The following is an 18,469-nucleotide window of genomic DNA, read 5'->3' as shown; positions in this document are numbered from 1 at the left end:
CACGGTAGTGGCAGGCCAGACTCTGGGTCCCCACAGAGCCCCACTAAAGCCCTGCGTCAGCTGAGCTCCCTCCTGCAGTCTCAGGCTCTGCCTGAAATGTTTTCTCTCCTTTTCCTGCAGCACCAACTCAAGCTGAAGATCACATGACAGATGGCAGACTCATAGGCTAGCGAAGAGTTTCAGGGAGATAATAAATGAGTCGTTCCTGGCTGAATTGGCCATTTTGGACAGTTTATAACAAAATGCCATGGTCTAGAACTTACAGAACAGAAACTTAGGGCTGGGTGTCATGGTGCATACCCATACCAACATGTGGGAAGTGTAGCAGGAGGATACCCACAAATCACAGGCCAACCTGGGGTACCCAGTGAGTTCAAGGCCAGCATGAACTACAAAGCAAGACCCTCTCTCAAAAACCAAAGCAATGGAAATTTGTTTTATTTTTGCAGTTCCAAAGGCTGGAAGTCAAATATGCTGGGGGAAGAAAGCTCTCTCTTCCTCTCATTAGGCCACAACCTTCATATTGATGGGTGAGTTAGTATGTCACCCCCAGGACCTCATTTGTCCTTATTTCCTGCCAAAAACCCTCCCTGTACCACAGCGATGGGCTTTAGCACATGAGTTTGAGAGGATTCCATTCAGTCCCTCGACCTGGTGCAGGGCTGCCAGGGCTGGCTGAGGACTCACCTTGCCCCTGTTTAAGCAGTACATCCTGCTTGGGATATAGGGAGTCCTTCGAGAGCTCCAGGCCCCGAGCCGCAGGCCTGAGGCAGCATCAGGAGAGGCACCTCTGGCCTCCCTGACCAAGGGCATCATCATAGGGTACTGGAGATGTGGCTCCTCTCCAGGACAGCACCTGTTTTCAGCAGGACAGGACCTAGGCTACCCCAAGAGGAAGGCACAGCAATCTGCTCTCTGCGGGCAGTGATGGCCGGGGTGGCAACCACTGCTCCGTGATTGAGCCAGCTGTGCTGCTCAGGTTGTTGTCAGCCGTGGTGTTCTATGATGGTAACTGGTGCCCCTAGGAGGGGGAATGGTATCCCTAGGAGACTTTTTTTTTACCTGGTTCTGCCCACATCTGTTGTGACATCAAGAGAGCCATTTCCCTTCTTCAGGCCTCAGTTATGTCATCTATAAAATGGGAACAGTCTCAGTTCTGCTTGGCTCATCTGCTTCTCATAATGATTAAAATATACACGGTACCCAATTCAGCTGTTAGCTGCCAGAAAGTGAGGGAAGTGGAGGGTAAATGGGAGATTAGTTGGAGGAAAGTCACCTTAGGCTTCTCAATCACCGGGAAAAAATTAAAAATGGGAACAGGCTGCAGGCGATTGTAGTCTTACTACTAAGGACCTCCACAAGCACAGATGTGGTGTCCCCAGAGTTCTGTTTCCTGCTGACTGGGGCACAGAGCATGGGGCCACCCACTTTCCTCTGGTTCCCAGGGAGGGGCGCACATGTCTGGCTGCAGGAGTTACATCCATTCACCTTTACGAAGCCTGAGAACAAATTCTCCTAAGATGTAAAAGTGGAAGCTTGTGGAAGACCCCTGCTGGAGGCAAGCTGTGTAGGTAACAGCCCCTCCTCGGTGTCCCCGCAGACAGAAGCTGGGACAGGGCAACGTTTCAGACAGAGGAGACAAAGGCCCCAAAGGCAGGCTGAATTTGCTCTTTGTGAGGTCCTCTTTGCCTTGGCACTGCCTGTGCCCCACTGCCTGTTCCAGCTGCCAGGGCTCCTCTGCCTTCTCCAGGCTCCAGACTCGAGTCAGGCAGCTGGGAGGAGCGCAGCACGGCTGTGTCTGAAGCGGCCTTCCTTTTCCGTTCCCAAGCAGTTTCCGGGGTAGGGGCCACACGCCCTGTGCGAGACCTGGCCTTGTATGGAACCCTCTCAGTTCAGTAGGAATCAAGTTCTGGCTGCAGAGGAGTTGGATGCCCTCTAGTGGCAGCCTGGTCCTCCCCGGGAGGAGGGCGGCCCTATTTTGATTTGATTTGCAAAGCTGGCACTCAGGACCCTGCCAGAAGCTTGCAGCCACCTGGAGGACATGGTGCCTAGTTTGGGTCCAAAAATCCAGGCCCTGAGCAATTGCAGGGATGGCAGCTTTCAAATCCAAGGCCAAGCAGGAACACAGACTATACCTAGCAGTGTCTTGGTTTAATTAAAAGTAAAGCTCCAGCAGGAAGGTGAGCTACCCATGAAGGGGGCCCAGAAGCCCTGCCCAGCAGGTGTGTGTGTGTGTGTGTGTGTGTGTGTGTGTGTGTGTGTGTGTGTGAGACATGGGACTAACAGGGTACCCTGGGGAGAATGTACCCAGCACTTGGGCCTTGGCATGGTTACTCCATCTGTAGCCCCAGCCAACACCAATCCTACCCCAGGCAAAATCGAGCAGACCCAAACCAGAAACAAACTTCCCTCTTAGCTAAAAGCAACACCAGCTCAGGTCCTCAAGGACAGTGGAAAGATCTCAGATGAAGGGCTCCAGAATGATCCACGTCCCTTCCACAATGAAATCACTGTTGCCGCCTGCCACTTACATAGCACCAAACTGGCCTTGAACTTGTGATCCTTCTGCCTCAGCCTCCGAGTGCTGGAATTACAGGTGTGCAGCACCATGCCCCACCCATACAGCATATGGACCTGCAAAGAGGTACACAGTGGACACAGTGTACAAGGTTCCAGGGGACACAGGATTGGTCAGAAGACTCCTGGGTAAAGGGACACGTGGGACACTCTGGGACGCACATATGTTATTTCATGTATCTGTTCTCTGCTGCAAATTCTTCATGCACAGAACCAAAAATCATCTGTCATTCTTACTCATAAGGCTGGCAAAAAGATCAACATATTTTTGAGTTAATGTTTTGCCTAAAGGTATAATGGAATAGGGATTCTATTCTATAATAAATGTTTTTAATATAAAGATGTTTCTCAAAATTTTCATACGAAATCAAACCCAGATAGACGCACCACATTCACGGCAGGGTCCAGAGCACCTGGCTGGACCCCGTCTTGTGAGGACCTAGGCCAATCACCACGTGAACCAGTCAGGCCAGGTTACTGCCTCTGGTTAATGCTAAAATGAGCCTTCCTAAGACAGCGGTGACCCACAGGTGGCTGGTGGAGAGGTGTCTGTATGTGTTCCACCCGCCCTCCTCCCCTCCGCTGCGGCTCCCGCCAGGCCACAGCAAAGCTCTCAGTGTATGTAGATCATGTCAGAGACGGCTCCAGGCAAGTGGGTGATGATCTGCATTCGCAGCCACCAGTAGTAGTCCATGGGGTGGTAGCGGGTGTAGGGTGTGGTGGCGGTCAGGGCGTGGGTGACGGCATCGATGACGGGGGACGTGTCTGTGGAGCCGCTGTTGCAGTAGGTCTCCATCTTGGCGATCTTCTCATCGAAGTACTTCTTGCCATAGTCCTTGCGCACGACCTCAGGCAGCTCATCCCACATCTTCTTGGCGATGGCCTGGATGCGCTCGGGGCTGTAGAGGCTGGTGGCGGCGATGTAGTTGCCAGGCTCCACCACGCTGACCTTCACGCCCAGAGGGTACATCTCGTAGCGCAGGCAGTCAGAGAAGGCCTCCACCCCAAACTTGGTGATGCAGTATGGAGAGCGGGCTGGGTTGGCCATGCGGCCCAGCATGCTGCTGATGTTAACCACGCGGCCTACGGAAGGAGATGGCAAACACTTTTCAGCCGGCACCACCCCGACACAGACACCTGGCTGGCACCGCTTCAGAACCACCCAGGGCCAGGGGTACAACTACAGCCAGCTTGGGCCTCCTACAGGTTAGCACCCCTGATCTTCTCCTGGGTGTGCCAGGCAGGGCAGAGGAGGACAAAGGAGGGACAAGCAAGCCCTGCTTGCTGGGAGGACACAGGATAACAGGCAACACACAACTGACTAACTCAAAACCAGACATAGCCCTGCCTGGTGGTCAGACCTGGAGGTAAAAGTGCAACGGGAGAACAGGAGAGGCAGGACAGCTGTGACCACGGGGAATCCGTGTGCAAAATTTGATGCTGGAGAAACACAGGATAGGACCTTCTCCTTCCACTCATGGAGTTTAAAATTCAGCTCACTCAGTATGACAGTGAATCCTGACTGTCAGCTTGATTGATTAGGAGATGCCTTGATGGGTTAACTCACTGATGAGTTCCTAACTGAAGGGCTATTAGGATTCGGGGCCTAGCTGGAGGAAGGCACAACTGTAAATGGTCTTTTTGCAGACTCTTCATTCCTCTCTGTCTCCTGGCAACCATCGGGTGAGTGCTTCCCTCCACCCGGCCCTTCCACCACGATGCTTCTCCGCCTTGGAGTCAGGCAACCGTGGACTGAACTCTCTGAAACCGTGGGCCAAAATAAACCTCTCCTCTTTAAACTGCACATGTATCAAAGGGCAGTGCCACCTTGGCAAATGACAATGCTCCTAGTGACATGGCAGGTAATTAGCACCCTGGGTCTATAGATGCACTGATGGGAAGCAAAGCTAGGGATGGAGGTGGGGCAGTAACCTAAGACCACCCATCCCACAGAGAAGCGGGCCAAGGTGGAGGAGGCAGGGTTCGAATCTGATTTCAGGGCTGGGGCAGGCGGGTAGAGTCTCCAGCACTGGAAGAGTGGTGACCTTGAAAGGTGCCCAGCCTGAGGGTATCAGGAGCCACCACAGCTTCTCTCAGTCCTGGGTAGGGCTGGAGGTGAACCCTATTCAACCAGGACCCCTTACCCTGGAGTACACCAGGAAGGAAGGAAGGAAGGAAGGAACACAGCCCATCCTGGGGTCATGGGCTCTGTGGGGGGCACCTTTCAGAAAGGCCTGTGAGTGTACTCTGTTTACATTTAGCTACTTGCTATGACTGGGTGTTTTGTTTGTCTTCTAAATTTCTAATCTTGATTAATACTTCTCCCTAATTCAGTGCCACAATTGTCTCATTGTAATTATGATGTGAAAACCCCACAGAAGGGGAGACTAACTCTTATTAAGCCACCTGCTGTGGTACCATGATGGGTACACCTGCTGTACTGTCCGAAGGTCACACATCTGGTCATGCCCCTCTGCCCACCACCTTCTAAGCACCTAGCATGGCCACAGGACTCATGAGCTCAGCCTTGCTGCTGTGGACGGTGGCTCTGGGGAATTTCCATCCTGAGCATGTCCAGGGGACAAGAAGCAGCTGTCTTCTCAACTCACCTTTGGCTCTTCGGAGGAGGGGGAGGAAAGATTTCGTTGTCCGCACTGTGCCCCAGAGGTTCACTTCTGCCACTTCCTTGTAGGTCTCCAGGCTGGTGAACTCTACCTCCCCGAAGGTCGAGATGCCTGCATTGTTAACCAGGCCCCACATCCCTGGACAGAAGACATGGCAGTTAATCTGGATTGCCAATTTGATTGGCTTGAGAGATCTCCTTGGAGATTAGTGAAGCATGGCTGTGCCAAGACCTTGGAGACAATGTCTGGGCCCTGACCTCTTCCTCTATGGTGCTCTTACGTCTCCTGGCAGCTTTGTTCTGCCCTTCCACCATGATATCCTGCCTTGGAGCCAGGTGACCATGCCCTGAACCTGTGAGCCAAATCAAATCTTGGCTTCTTTAAACTGTGAGTGTTCAGCTGACCAGTCCAGGAGCGGATACAACTGCGTCCGGCCTCAGATATCACCTATCAGCCTACAGCACCCCCTGCTCCACTTGGCCCCATTCCCTGTGACTTCCAGCCTCTTGCCCAAGCTCTCAGAAAACTTTTGAGTCACCCAAGAATGACAGCAGGCCTAAAGTGCTGTTTGCTGGGTTGTCCTTCAAGTCTGGACGATACAGCCCAAATGACACCTCTGCTCCTTCCTGAGACCCTTGTAACAGCCACTCTACATTCTCATCTTCCTCTTCCAAACCATGACACAGTGTGCTGTTCAGCACATGTGAGGCCCAGTGACTTGTCAGGCCCAGGGTCCCTTTGCCAGCAGAGACCTATTTTCTCAGCATGTGTAATGCTCCAGAGTTCAGAGGACACACACACTCTCACACTGGTGGACTGCTTCCCACAGGACCTGCTTGCTAAAGGACACCTGGCTCTTATAGACACAGAGAATACAGGTGCAGGAAGGCTCAAAGGGTTTGCTGGTCTATTGACCCATCTTACTGGTAGAGAAACTGAGGCCATAATAGGAAAGCCCAAACTGAAGTTTAACTGAGAAGTTGGAGGTAGCGCTAAATCCAGGGAAAGGAACCCAGGGAGGCAGCCCTGTTTACAGGGCCTTCTTGGAATTCAGTGTTTTGGGGTGCAAAGACCAGATGGGCAGATCCCCAGGCCAGGGCCTGCCTCTCTGTTGGGGAACCCTTGAGGCTTAGCCACCTGGGGATCATCTCTTGGGCTGAAAGTCCTGAACCCCTTCCTGGGCAGCGTCATAGCAGAGCCCCCCCCCCCATACCCCCTTCCTGCAGGAACCCGGCCACTTTCTGAGCCCATCACGGAAATGAGTTGTGTCAGTGAGAGTGATTGCACCCCATCTGTTCTCCTTCCGTCCTGACCAAATTACAGCTCCATCCACCGATCTCTGTGCCTTCCCCTTCAATTACAGTGAATTAAGGACATTTATCAAGGAAAGGAAATTGCTGGTTAACAAAGTGTGCAGGGCCCCTCGCTGCTGCCTGCAGGGACCTCACAAACTCCAGGAAGACCTAGTGACACCGTCAGGGTCCTCGCCAGTGACAGCACCCCAGATCCCACCCCTCGCAGCAGGCTCCTCCTAAACCCTCACACTCCCCGCTTCCTGGAGGAGCAGGGGACCCCCTCTACTTGTCACAGCCAGCACTTGGGCTGGCTCCCTCCTCTTCAAAAGCCCTCTCTTTCTCCTGGCTCCCCCCTCCATCAATACGCACATGAGGTCCTCAATAAATGAACACTATTGGTTGTGACGGTATAATCTCAGCACTCTGGGAGGATGAGGCAGGAGAACGAGCTGAACTCAAGCCTGGGTGGCTTAGTGACTTAGTGAGACCCTGACTCAACTAAAGAACACCCAAGTGTCAGCCTGCTGCTTCTCCTGCAGCCTCCTGACACCTTCTTCTGCCTGAGTCCCCTTCCCTGAGACAGGTGGCCATGGCCCTGTCCTTCCTCAGCCTGCTTCTCTTTTTGTTTGTGGGATTTCTGGTGGTTTGGTGCTTGATTCATATGGGACAACGGCTTACAATCTAAAAAGCATGTCTTTAGTCCTTTTCCACCTAGAAACCAAACAATCACATCTGCCACTGTTATCTGAAAAGGTGGCCGCAACTTGACCTGGGAATCCTATTCCTGGATCCCTGGCTTGCCTAGCAGTGCGCCACCTGCTGGCAGGGAAAGGCCGTGGCATGTGGCTGGTGTCTAAATCATTCAGGTCACCCCCAGGACACTGATCCTGAAGGGTTCCTGTCCAGTGGTTGTGACCAGAGGTGGCCACAGCGGTGGGGAATGCACTGAGAGGGTATGACTATGTCTCACGCATTTATTTTCTGTTTTGAACGTAAAAGTCTTCACATCTTTTTCCAAAACATGCAGTAGTGGTTAAGGGTGGTCACAGTGAGTGGATCATCACATGTGCCAGGAAAGATGTCTAGGCTGGCACTAGGCAGGGGGCCCTTTCCCACTGGTGGCCAGAGCAGAAGGGACCCTGACTAGTCCAGCTAGGCGAACTGGCCAGACCAGTACAGGGACTGGAGGCGATTCCACCCCAGCGTCCGATTCTGTCCACATTGTGCTAAGGTCACTGGCGACTTCCCGGGCAATTCAAACTGCCACCAAGGCCACAGGCTGTAAGGCAGCAGCAGAGGCAGCCACTGTCCTGCCTGACACTTCTGTGAAGGCAACATTCCTGCTGAAAAGTGGGAGAGAGGGCAGGGTGACAGAGGAGAATTTACCAGGACTGTGCCTCTGGCTGGAACAGGGCGGCGGGGACACGGTCCTGCTTTTTCTTAAAGGGACAGGAGTATAGACTCTGCCTGTTAATTATTAAACGATGTTCAGCAAATTGGGCAACTCCTGAGCCAGGAAGGGCCTGCTGGAGGGGTGGAGGTAGCCTTGGGCTGCCAGTGACAGCCGAGCCAGGCTGCCTGCACAACACAAGTGCTTCTCAGAAGTGACAGCGTTTCCACCTGACCCTCCACTTGCCAGGCAGAATGCACAGCACTGCCCGCCCTCCTCCCCACCCACTGGGCAAGAGGCTGAGAGCTCTAGGAGGCCCCCTTTCTTTTCCTTCTGTTTTCTTTGCTTTTGAGTCAGGGTCTCACTATGTAGCCCAGGCTGGCCTTGAACTCACCATGTAGCCCACCTGGACCTCAAACTTACCGAGATCCTCCTGCCTCAGCCTCCTGAGTACTGGGGTCACAGGCATGCACCACCACACAGGCTGTCTACCAGGCAGTCAATGGCACAGCCTCGCTGCCTGGAGCACCGTCCAACACAACACTACACAGACAGCGCCCTCTGGAGGTGGGCAGCAGGGCCTTCCCACCAAGATCCTCAGCGTGGCTGACCAGGGAGATCCCGAGGACTTCCATGGCAGCATAGGACCCTACTGGGCCCTGGTCCAAAGTGCTCGTGGTCCCCAGGAGTCTCTCTGGACCCTCCTCACCATGTCCCAGGACCACAACTGCATCTTTCCCACCCCTCACCTGTTCCTGTACCAGGTGTGTGGGACGGAGACCCCTTGCTTGTCCCTCAACCCTGCCCCTGAGTTCTCAGGTCCTGCCAGTGGTGCCCTCTCTACTCCTGAGTCTGTCAGCAACTGCTACCCTAGTTAAGGACGACCAAGCCCACGTCCTCCCCACCATCACGGCAGTCCCCGCAGTGAGCTTCATCGGACAGGTCAGGTCATTCCCTTGGGGACGGAGCTTCCGTGGCTGCCCAGGGTCCTTGGGAGAGCAGTCACACTCCCTTCACCTGACACCTTTGCTCCGGTAACCTCCCTCCCAGAACTCACTTGTGCCACCACTCCCAGCAGACACACCTGGGCCACTTCCCTCCATCACCCCTGCTCCGCCTGCTCCTGGCACGACTTTCCCACCGCTGCCTGCCACTGTGACCCAGCCCCACTGTACCCCAAGACCAGGCACACCCCTCCTTCTGCACACACTGCCGCTCCCCATGCATGGCTCCCTGACACTGATGTGAGTCCCTCTCTGAACCGTAAGGTCCTTGGGGACGATGTGTGCCTGGGGTCCCCAGCGCTCAGCCCAGCACTGGGCCCCGTGGGTCTGCAGTGCTAAGCCAGTGGGGACCAGTGCAGATCTCCCTGCAGTCAGCTCCGGCTGTTTCACGCTGCCCTACTGCATGGGTGTGTTTCACTTAATCCATACCCTTCTACAATATAGGAAGAAGGATTCAGACGATAAAGAAAGGAGGGTGCCCGCCCTCCCCTGCTGCCCCCACAGTGTCCCCACCTTTCTCGGGGTCCTTCAGGCTTGAGCACACCGTCTGCACCGCCTTCTCCACCTCCTCCTGGCTGCACACATCTAGCTGCACGGTTCTCAGTCGGTCGCTGTTCAAGCTGTCCATCTCCTTGACTCCAGCGCCCCCTTTGTCCTGGGCAGGAGAGATGGGTGACTCTACCTCCCTTTGCCCCACCCCAGCGGAGCCCAGACAGCCCCGAGTGCCTGCTGAAGCTTCAGGCTTAGCAACCACAGTGCACGGTGGTTTCTGAGCAGGGGTGACGGACATATGCCAAGCCAAGTGCCACCGCCAAGAGACAAATAGGGCGGAGACTGTTCCTTTTCCTAGCAGGAATCACAAACCTATACAGGCATCAGACAGCGGGGAGCTGGGGACCCCAGGGCACAGCACATGCCAGATGGTGCCCTGGGCATACGAAAATCCAGGTTGTCAGATGCTTAGGTAAGTAACTAATAAGTGTGATTTCTCTTAGTTTCCTAAGAGCTGGCAACTTAATGGCATTTTAAAAACTCAAAACCACTGTGTGGACCAAAGTGACCCACAGCCCACATCTGCCCAGAAGGCTCAGCCTGCTGCCTCCTACCCAAGGGAAGAAAAGCCAGCACCAGGGGCCCATCCGGTCCATCCCCAGCCAGGCCCGGCATCAGGTGTGTCGCCCAACAGGTGCCCAGGTCCCCTGGCAGTAAGGGCACTATCCTGACCTGGGCAGATCAGGTGGAAAAAGCAATGGTTACTAAGAGAGCTGTTACACTAATAAAGCACGAGACCAATTCAGGTTTCTTTAAAGGCAAGAAAACCGTCATTCCTTTGGCACACATTTCTAGAGCCTGTCATATTGTGGCACCGTGGAAGCCAAAGATAAACACCTGAGCCCCCGCTCTCAGAACTGTGCTTCAGGGAAGGAGAGAGTGCAGCAAGTGGATGGTGGGGTGGCTGTGGGCTGCAGGCAGCCTGCGGGAACACAGGATAGAGGCAAGCAGGGGAGACTTCCCAAAGGCGGTGACAGCTGGGGACACTGGCAAGAGAGGCCTCAGGGGAATGGAGCATGTCAGGAAGGGGTAAGAGGATGCCACCCTAAGCTCACTTCCACAGGAAGCACAGAAACCAAACAACATGGTGGACATAAGGGCTGCACAGGGCAAAAGGGTCTGCCTGGGGGCACTGGTCAGCAGCGGGCGGGCGGGCGGGGGGGGGGTCTCAATAAAAGTGGGTGCTGTTAGCTGAGTGCTGACTGTGCTGGGCACCGTGCCAAGCACTCGGCAGGCTTTCACCCACTAGCCTGGGGCAGGGTAAGCGGTCACATCTTTTCCTTGCCATGACACACTTTGCTCAATAGGGCACACACTCCTGGTGCTGAGGCAAACATCCCAAGCAGGGGCAAGAGCAGGAAGCCCCAGAGTGTCAGTGTAGTTCAGGGACAGAAAGTTCTCTACAGGTTAGGCTGAGCCATGCAGGATTGGGGGAGCACATTGTGCCATTTCAGCAGAAAACTTTCAGGAGAAAATGTCACGGGGGCCAAGGGTGTTGGGTGGAGGCAATCACCTTGAAGACTCCAGGGGACATGACTGAAGAAGCCGACCTGTTCTATGCATTTCTGGAGAACAGAACTACAATCAAGGACTCAAGTTCAGCTCTCAGCCTGCAGGTGGCACGGGCTGCCCAGGTGTCTGGGCCATGAGTTGACCTCTAAGGGCATTAGTTAGGGACTTGATGTAGACAATCCAAGCATCAGAGACGGGAAGCGTTGCTCTCCCTCTAAAAGCCCTCCTGTCCCTAAACTGTCATCATGCCATGGGTTTTCCATCTCTCCACAGTGCTTTGAGGAAGCGCGGTGACAGGCTCAGGAGCTCTGCCCAGGCTGGTGGCAGGGAGGCGGGCTCCACCAGGTCCCCTCTGCACACAGCAGCCTCAGTGGAGGCTTGGGAGGCTCAGGCTTGGCTTCGACCCCTGCCCCCATGCGCCAGTCTTTCCCAGCAAGGTGACAGGTATGGGATCCTCAGGGAAGTCCAGGCTGGAGCTTGTGCTGGCACTCACCGAGACCTCCAGAAAAGAACTCCCCAGCATGGTGTTTTTGGTCTGAGTGCCCAGAGATGTCTCTGCTCTATAAATGGCACAGAGACACCGAAAATGCATGTCTGACATCTTCTATGCAGTGGCCTCTCTGAGGGGAGCCCACTTGGCTTGACCTCAAGGGGCTGCTGGCAGCTATCACAGATGCTTAGATGTGTGTGGGGCTGGGGTTGTTAACCCTGTGGCCATCACTCAGGTCCCCACGGTCCCTGCACCAGACCTGTCTTGGGCCAGATTCATGATAATGGCCCTGCCGTCCCAGAGGAGGCCCCCACTCCAGGTCAGCACCCTCACACATGAACTCAATCAGCAGCTTGTGGGGGGAGAGCCTTCTCTCAGAGGAGGAAACGGGGTTCATCTCACACCAAGATCACAGAACACCCCATGCCTTCATTATCCCAGTAGCCTGCACACCCTGCTCCTGTGCCAAAAAGGACGAGCAATGTCAGCTGTTCCCAGCCTCCCCCACCTCTACCGCCAGGGGCTGCAGACTACGGTGGCTGCGTCCTTTGTGCCCACCTGCACTCAGCCCTGGGCCTCACTCCTGAGCCATGCTATCTCCCTGGAACTCTGTCCCCTCCAGGGCAGGCTCTGATCCTGCTCTGTTGATGCTGGGCTACCTAGTTTACTGGTCAACCTACTTCTTTCTCCCACTGGACCCTTAAACCTACCCACAAGTTATTTTTTCTCCACCCCTGGACGGAGTTCAGGCCCATCTTGGAGCTTTTCCATTCATTCTCAGCACAGACAAAGAGGCTTTTGCTTCCATCTACCAACCGGGTGACTCCAAACCCCCGACCTGTCCTGAGGGAGCACGGTCCCTTCTTCCTGGGTTTTAGCTTCTCCCTCTCTTCCCCTCTGTCCATCCCCAGTCCAGCTCCCGCACCTGGCAGATGCAAGGGCACCAGTGTGGTCTTCTGAGGTGGCCTGGCTGCTGTTGTCCCCATGAGCTGGCAGAAGCCCAAGAGGCAGCCCTTCTTCCCAGGGACTCTGAGGAGACACTACTGCTGGGACGGCCCCTCCGCCAGTGGGCAGTTGCACTGGACGAGTGCCCTTAAGACAGCTCCAGCCAGCTCCAGCTGTCCACATGGGCCAGACAGCTTGTCCTCCTGGGCAGAAGGGCAGCCAGCTCCCTGGGCAGTCCTGTGCCCTGCTTGCAAACACTAGCCCCATGCCTGGTTTAGGCTCCTCCTTCATCCCAAACTATATCCCAAACCTCTTTTTTATTTTTAATTTTCAGACAGGATCTCACTAAGTCACCTAGTTGTCCAGGCTGGGCTGAAACTTGAGATCCTCCTGCGTCTTCCTCCCTGAGTGGAGCACTCCATGCCTAGCTGAGAGTCGGTCTCTTACTTCCCTGTCTTCCCACTGAACACTCTTGTGCATCGCTGATAATGCTTTTCACCCTAGTTCTTCTCCATGTCTGTGCATGGTATCCCTCTACCTCTGGACAGGTGGCTCCTTGGGGCAGGGACTTATTCTTCTTCAGCACCTAGCAAAGCCCTGGGCATGACATTAGCCCTGGAAAAGGAATAAATGGACAAAAGGCAGGTGGATGGATGGATGCACGGATGAATACAGACGGATGGAAAAAGCCATGAAAGACAAGGGAGGCCGAAGCCAGCAACGTTTTAGGCTACTTTAAGCAACAGACCAGACAGTTGTTGGGAAAACAAGGCTTTAAAACCCACAAAATTGCAACTATCTGGTCACTGGTAAAGAAAAGATTCCTCTCTTACCTTCATCAAGCAGCCAGCAAACACAAGGAAGCCTTTCGAATGCAGGTGCTTGGCCAAGGAGAACCCGAAGCCAGAGTCGCAGCCTGTGATCAGGACAGCTTTGCTGCCATCCTGCTTTCAAAGACCAGATCTCATGTTAGGAACCCACAGTCCTGAGCGGAGAGCTCAGGCCCCTGGCCAGCTGGGGAGTAACCTCCAGTGCTTGGGGTGGCCCAGGTTGGTCCCCCCACTTTGCATAAAGTACCAAAGTGTACTGAAGAAGCTTGGTCTCGGAATCAGGACACCAGACTCCAACCCATGCTTGACCGCTGACAGTGCTGCCTAGGGTACAGATTTCTGCTACCAGGGTCTCAGCTTTCCAATCTCAATCACCATTATCACCATTGTCATCAGCAGCATCAATGCCAACCTTATTAGGTGCAGTATTTACTGTAGGCAAGGCCGGGCTTACTGTGCAGGAAGCTTTCTTGTCTTTCACCCAGCCCTGTATACTGTGTATGATTATTAGACCATGGTATCAGTGAGAAAATAGAGACAGGGAACATCCTTAGTGATAGAGCTGGAATTGAAACCCGGATGGAGAGATTCCAGAGCTGAACTCTTAACCCTCAACTTGCTGCAGGATCCCACATGCATAGGAGGGTATGGTCTCAAGATTGGTGGGGGCCTCGTCGGGGACAGTTCAGTGAAAAAGCAGCTCAGCACATGTGAAAGTGTTAAAGCCCTACTCCCAGGGTGGCAGGGGCGGGGGCCCAGAGGGAAAAGCGCTGCCTCTCTGACCGCTGCCCTGGGCTTCCACTCACCGGGTTCGCCTCGCTGGCATAAGTCCGATGGCCGAGCGGGGTGCAGGAGGCAGAGCAGAACAACAGTGTGTGTCTGCGAGAGAAAAGGAAGCTGTGAGCACAAGGCTATGACCTTCCTAAGACCTTGCTCGCGGGCCAGAGGCAGCACAGGCATCTGCAGCCGTCACTGGCCTGAAGCTCTTGCTGGCACAGCTTGGAAAGAGCCCTCCTTCCCCCTGGTGCCAGGTGGGTGGGCAGGGAGCCCACACAATAACCTGTGTAGCTACTGTACAGGAAGAGCCTTCCTAGGAAGGAAGCCAACCCAGAAGCCACTTTTGCTTGGAGGCCTTGGCAAGACATGACTGGCCCGAGTGGCTCCAATAAAGTCCCCTTTTCTGCCGTCCACAGTGACACAGGTAGGTGATCCCTCAGACTAGGTCAAGCCCTCACTGACAGGCCCTCCTGTCAGTGAGGCGGCTTAGTTAAAGCATTCTGTGAGCCAGTGTCTGAACTCTCATAGCTTGAATGCTGCTTCCTAATAGTTACTGGAATTAAACTTTTTATTCTGAAATAATTATAGATTCACAGGCAGTTAAGAAATAATACAGGGATATGTCAGGTACCTTTTACTTAATTTTTTTCTAATGGCAGCATCTTACAAAATTATGCTGTACAACTAGGACACTGACACTGATCCAGGTTCTCCCTAAAGTGGCATAATTTACTATTTGGAGAAGTCTTTGAAGTAACTCCCAAGGTCCTGCTCAGTTCCTGAGCTTTCCTCAGTATCCTCTCTTTCTTTGAAAACTTCATAAATATGGGCTGTTGAGAGAAGCTCTTTGTCTTAGCCCTCAGAGTCTTGAACTCTGCCAGAGGGTTTTGATCCTCCTGGAGCCCTAAAATCATACCACTTGTCTCATTTATTTAAGCCTTCGCCATATACTCATTTGGGAGATTGGGAAACTTGGCCAGGTCCCCAGTAGCCTCCTATCACCATTAGCAACCTTCCTAGTGCCCTTTTATACTCCCCTCCTTAACCACTAATCTGTGTAACTGTCACTTCAAGAATGTTACATTATACTAATAAAAATCACACAGCAGGTAACCTTTGGGGTTTGCATTTTTTCATCCAACATCATTCTCCAGATTGCTGTGTATACTGTGTATTCCTTTTTATTACTAAGTTGTATTGTATAGTGTGGGCATTCGTTTAATTATTTACCTATTGAAGGGCATCTGGTTGTTTCCAGTTTGGAGCTATAAAGAAAAAAGCTGCTATGAACATCTCTATCCAGATTTTAGTGCAAAGCCAATTTTTATTTCTTTTGGATAAATGCCCAGGAGTAGAATTATGGGTCACGTGGTAGCTTCATGTTTAGTTTTTTAAAACTGCCAAACTGTTTACAACTACAGAGTGGTTCCAGCATCCCACCCCCCAGAAGAAATGAATGAGTGACCCAGTTTGTCCACATGTTGACCAGTATTTGATGGTGTTACTATTGTTTATTTTAGCCATGCTACAAATGCACAATGGTTGTTTTACTGTGGTTTAAATTTGCGTTTCTCTAATAGCTAATGATGTTGAATATCTTTTCATGCACTGTCAGTTTGGGCTGCTAAAACAAAACACCACAGTATGGGTAGCTTATAAACAGAGGCTTATAGGGTGGAAATTTATTTCCTCAGTTCTACAGGATGGGAACTGTTCCAGATCAAGACCAGAAGACTATCTGGTGGGGGCCTACTTCTTTCCTAGAACTGTCTCTTCCCAGTGCAGAAGGGGAGATGGGTGTCTCGAACTTCTTTCATAATGGCACTCATCTTATTTGTAAGGGCCCCATCTCTTCATATCATCTCTTCAATGTATGAATTTGGGTGGAACAGGCACTAAGATCACAGACCACACATATGTCCTCTTCAGTAAAATGTTTCTCCTTGTGTTCTGCCCATATTCTCTGTGGACTGTTCTTTTCCTAGGGAAGATGTTCTAGAAACTAGTTCTTTGGTTCAGATGTGTCATACAAATCTTTTCTCCTAATATGTAACTTGCCTTTTTATCTTCTTACCAGGGTTTACTGCAGGATAAAACTATTGCAATCTGATTGATCTTTTTTTCCTTTTATGGATTATGCAAAACCTTTTGCCTAACTACAGAACCTTTGCACTGAGTCATTTCCCTGAACTGCTTTTATTTTTAATTTTGTGACAACCTCACTAAGTCACTAAGTTGCTCAGACCGGCTTTTAATTTATAATTCTCTCGCCTCAGACTCCCAGAGTGTGGGACTCACAGGCATGAACCACAATGCCTAGGTCTTTGTTTTTCTAAAAGCTGTATAGATTTGTGCTTCACATTTTGAGTCCACAACCCGTTTTGAGTTAACTTTGTGTGATGAGACTTTGGTCAAGAGGGGATTTTCTGCCTGTGAATTTCCAATTGCCACAGTACCTGTTGTTTGAAAACACTACCTTCTTCTATTGAATCACATCTGCATTTCTACCAAAAATCAGGCATTTTGGTACAGGTCTATTTCTGAATTTGCTCTTCCATTGCACTGACCTCGGGTTTCTACCTTATTCAGCTTTTTAAATATTTTACCCATTCTACCGCCTTTGCCTTTCCCTATAAGCTTTAGAATAATCTTGTCTTTATTTACAAATATTTGGACCAATACTTTAATAGAATGTGTGCTAAACCCATAAAACTAACAGGGAAAATGAACACATTCATGCTGTTGTGTCTTCAACTCCTGAACACAATATAGGTCTCCGTTTACTTAGATCTTTTACTTCTTTCATCTGTGCTGTGTAATTTTCAGCAGACAAATCCCGGACATGATTTCTTTTATTTGCACCTAAGTATTTTCTCCTTCGTCCCCTGTCCTTCCTTTCCTCTCTGGTGCAGGCGACCAAACACAGGGCCTCATGCGTGCTAGACAAGCTCTATTTCACTGAGCTACACCCTCAGCCCCATCTCACTTCTTTTTTCCTTTTGAATAGTGAAAAACAGTATTGTTTTTAATTTTCATATCCACATTTTCTTTGCCAGTACATAGGAAGACAACTCATTTTTGTGTTATCTTGTACCCTCTGACCTTGCTGAGCTCACTTACTCCTTGGGAGTTTGTATGTAAACACCTTTATTTCTTCCTTTCTGAGGTGCATGACTTTCATTTCTTTTTCCTGCTTTACTGCCCTGGCTGCAACTTACAATGCTATCTTAGAGGCGAAGTGTTCAGTTCTCTGTTAAGGGCGATGTTAGTCATAGGTCTGTTGTAAATGTTATTCATTGAGTTGAGGAAGTTCCCTTCTGTGTCTCTTTTTCTGATTTTTTTTTCCTGATCATAAGTGGTTGTTAAACTTTGCTGTTTCTGCATTAATAGAACCATGCAATTTTTCTTCTTTGGTTCATTAATTTCGTGGGTGATACTGATTTTAAAATAATGAACCATTCTTCCACTCTGAGAACAAACACTTGTTCATGACTCATACTTCTTTTTAAATCTGGCTGAATTCTATTTGTTAATATTTTAAGGATTTTTGCGTCTTTATTCAGGAGAGAGATTGGTTTCCTTCCTTCCTCACTTCCTACTTTTTTCTTTTCTGTAGTACTGTAGACTGGACTCAGGGACTTATATGCTAAGCAAGCACCCCACCATGAGTTATATCCCCAGCCTTTCACATTTTATTTGTGACAGGGTCTTGCTAAGTTGCCCAGGCTGGCCTTGAACTTGCAGCCCTCCTGCCTCAGCCTCCCAAGTAGCTGGATTACAGATGTGGATCATGGCACCCCATCTGATCCACTCTTCCCACTGGTCCCATCTCTGTTTCCCCATGGAGCACATGCTCCACTCCTCCACCCGGGGCAGCTGAGGTGGGCAGTCAGGCCCTGGAAGTGCTGGACAGCTCTGGCTGGCACCAGGGTGTTTCGTGGGTACTGCTGGCAGTGCCCATCCTGCTCTTGCCTCTCCACTCTCCTGTCTATTGGAGCTCCTGCGTCTCCAGGACTCTCACCTTGGTGCTCTCAATGGAAAAGACCTTTGGTCTTGGAAGATCTGAGCACCTCAGTTCTTAGTGTTAGTTAATAAGCACCAAGGATGCTCGTTAAAGTGCAGAATTCCAGTTCCGTGATGGCGAACCTTTTAGAGACAAGTGCCCAAACTGCAAACCAAGCTCACTTACTTATCACAAAGTGCCACCACTGCAAATTGAACCTGAATAGTGAAGTTTTCGTTTAGAAAAAACAACTCTATTAATATCTTTTGTCTTTAAAAAAAAACCACAATGACATGCGTGCCATAAGTTTGACACACTGCTCTAGCTGGTAATGTACAACTGAGCCCAGGGATGGGGGTCTGTCCCCACCTTGGAGGATGGGCTGGAGTCTCCAACTGCAGAGTAATCATAAAACAGAGCTCAGGCTGTCTTGGTTTTGCAAGAAAATTGTCCTAGACATTGGCTGCTCC

At 51.5% G+C, this 18,469-nt stretch overlaps 1 protein-coding gene across 4 annotated transcripts in view; it reads right to left on the bottom strand.

Annotated features, from left to right (window-relative positions):
- Positions 1-409: 409 nt before the first annotated feature.
- Positions 410-18,469, bottom strand: part of Bdh1 (3-hydroxybutyrate dehydrogenase 1) — a 37,132-nt gene continuing 19,072 nt past the window's right edge. For 3 of the 4 annotated variants that reach the window (XM_013160412.3, XM_063224290.1, XM_005006886.4), the window contains exons 3-7: positions 14,026-14,098; positions 13,223-13,336; positions 9,404-9,545; positions 5,187-5,339; positions 410-3,660 (exon numbers count right to left, since the gene is read on the bottom strand). In XM_013160412.3, the coding sequence (XP_013015866.1) occupies positions 3,191-3,660; positions 5,187-5,339; positions 9,404-9,545; positions 13,223-13,336; positions 14,026-14,098 (952 nt within the window). In that variant the 3' untranslated portion in view covers positions 410-3,190. The remainder of the gene's footprint in view (positions 3,661-5,186; positions 5,340-9,403; positions 9,546-13,222; positions 13,337-14,025; positions 14,099-18,469) is intronic. The other variant, XM_003477100.5, reaches the window with a different exon arrangement.

The sequence above is a fragment of the Cavia porcellus genome, unplaced genomic scaffold (genome assembly GCF_034190915.1).
Source record: "Cavia porcellus strain 051 isolate PalLab524CR breed Dunkin Hartley unplaced genomic scaffold, mCavPor4.1 scaffold_14, whole genome shotgun sequence".
In the NCBI taxonomy this organism is placed as follows: domain Eukaryota; kingdom Metazoa; phylum Chordata; class Mammalia; order Rodentia; family Caviidae; genus Cavia; species Cavia porcellus.
The sequence above is the reverse complement of the archived record's forward strand: the minus strand, read 5'-3'. Positions and strand labels throughout refer to the sequence as shown.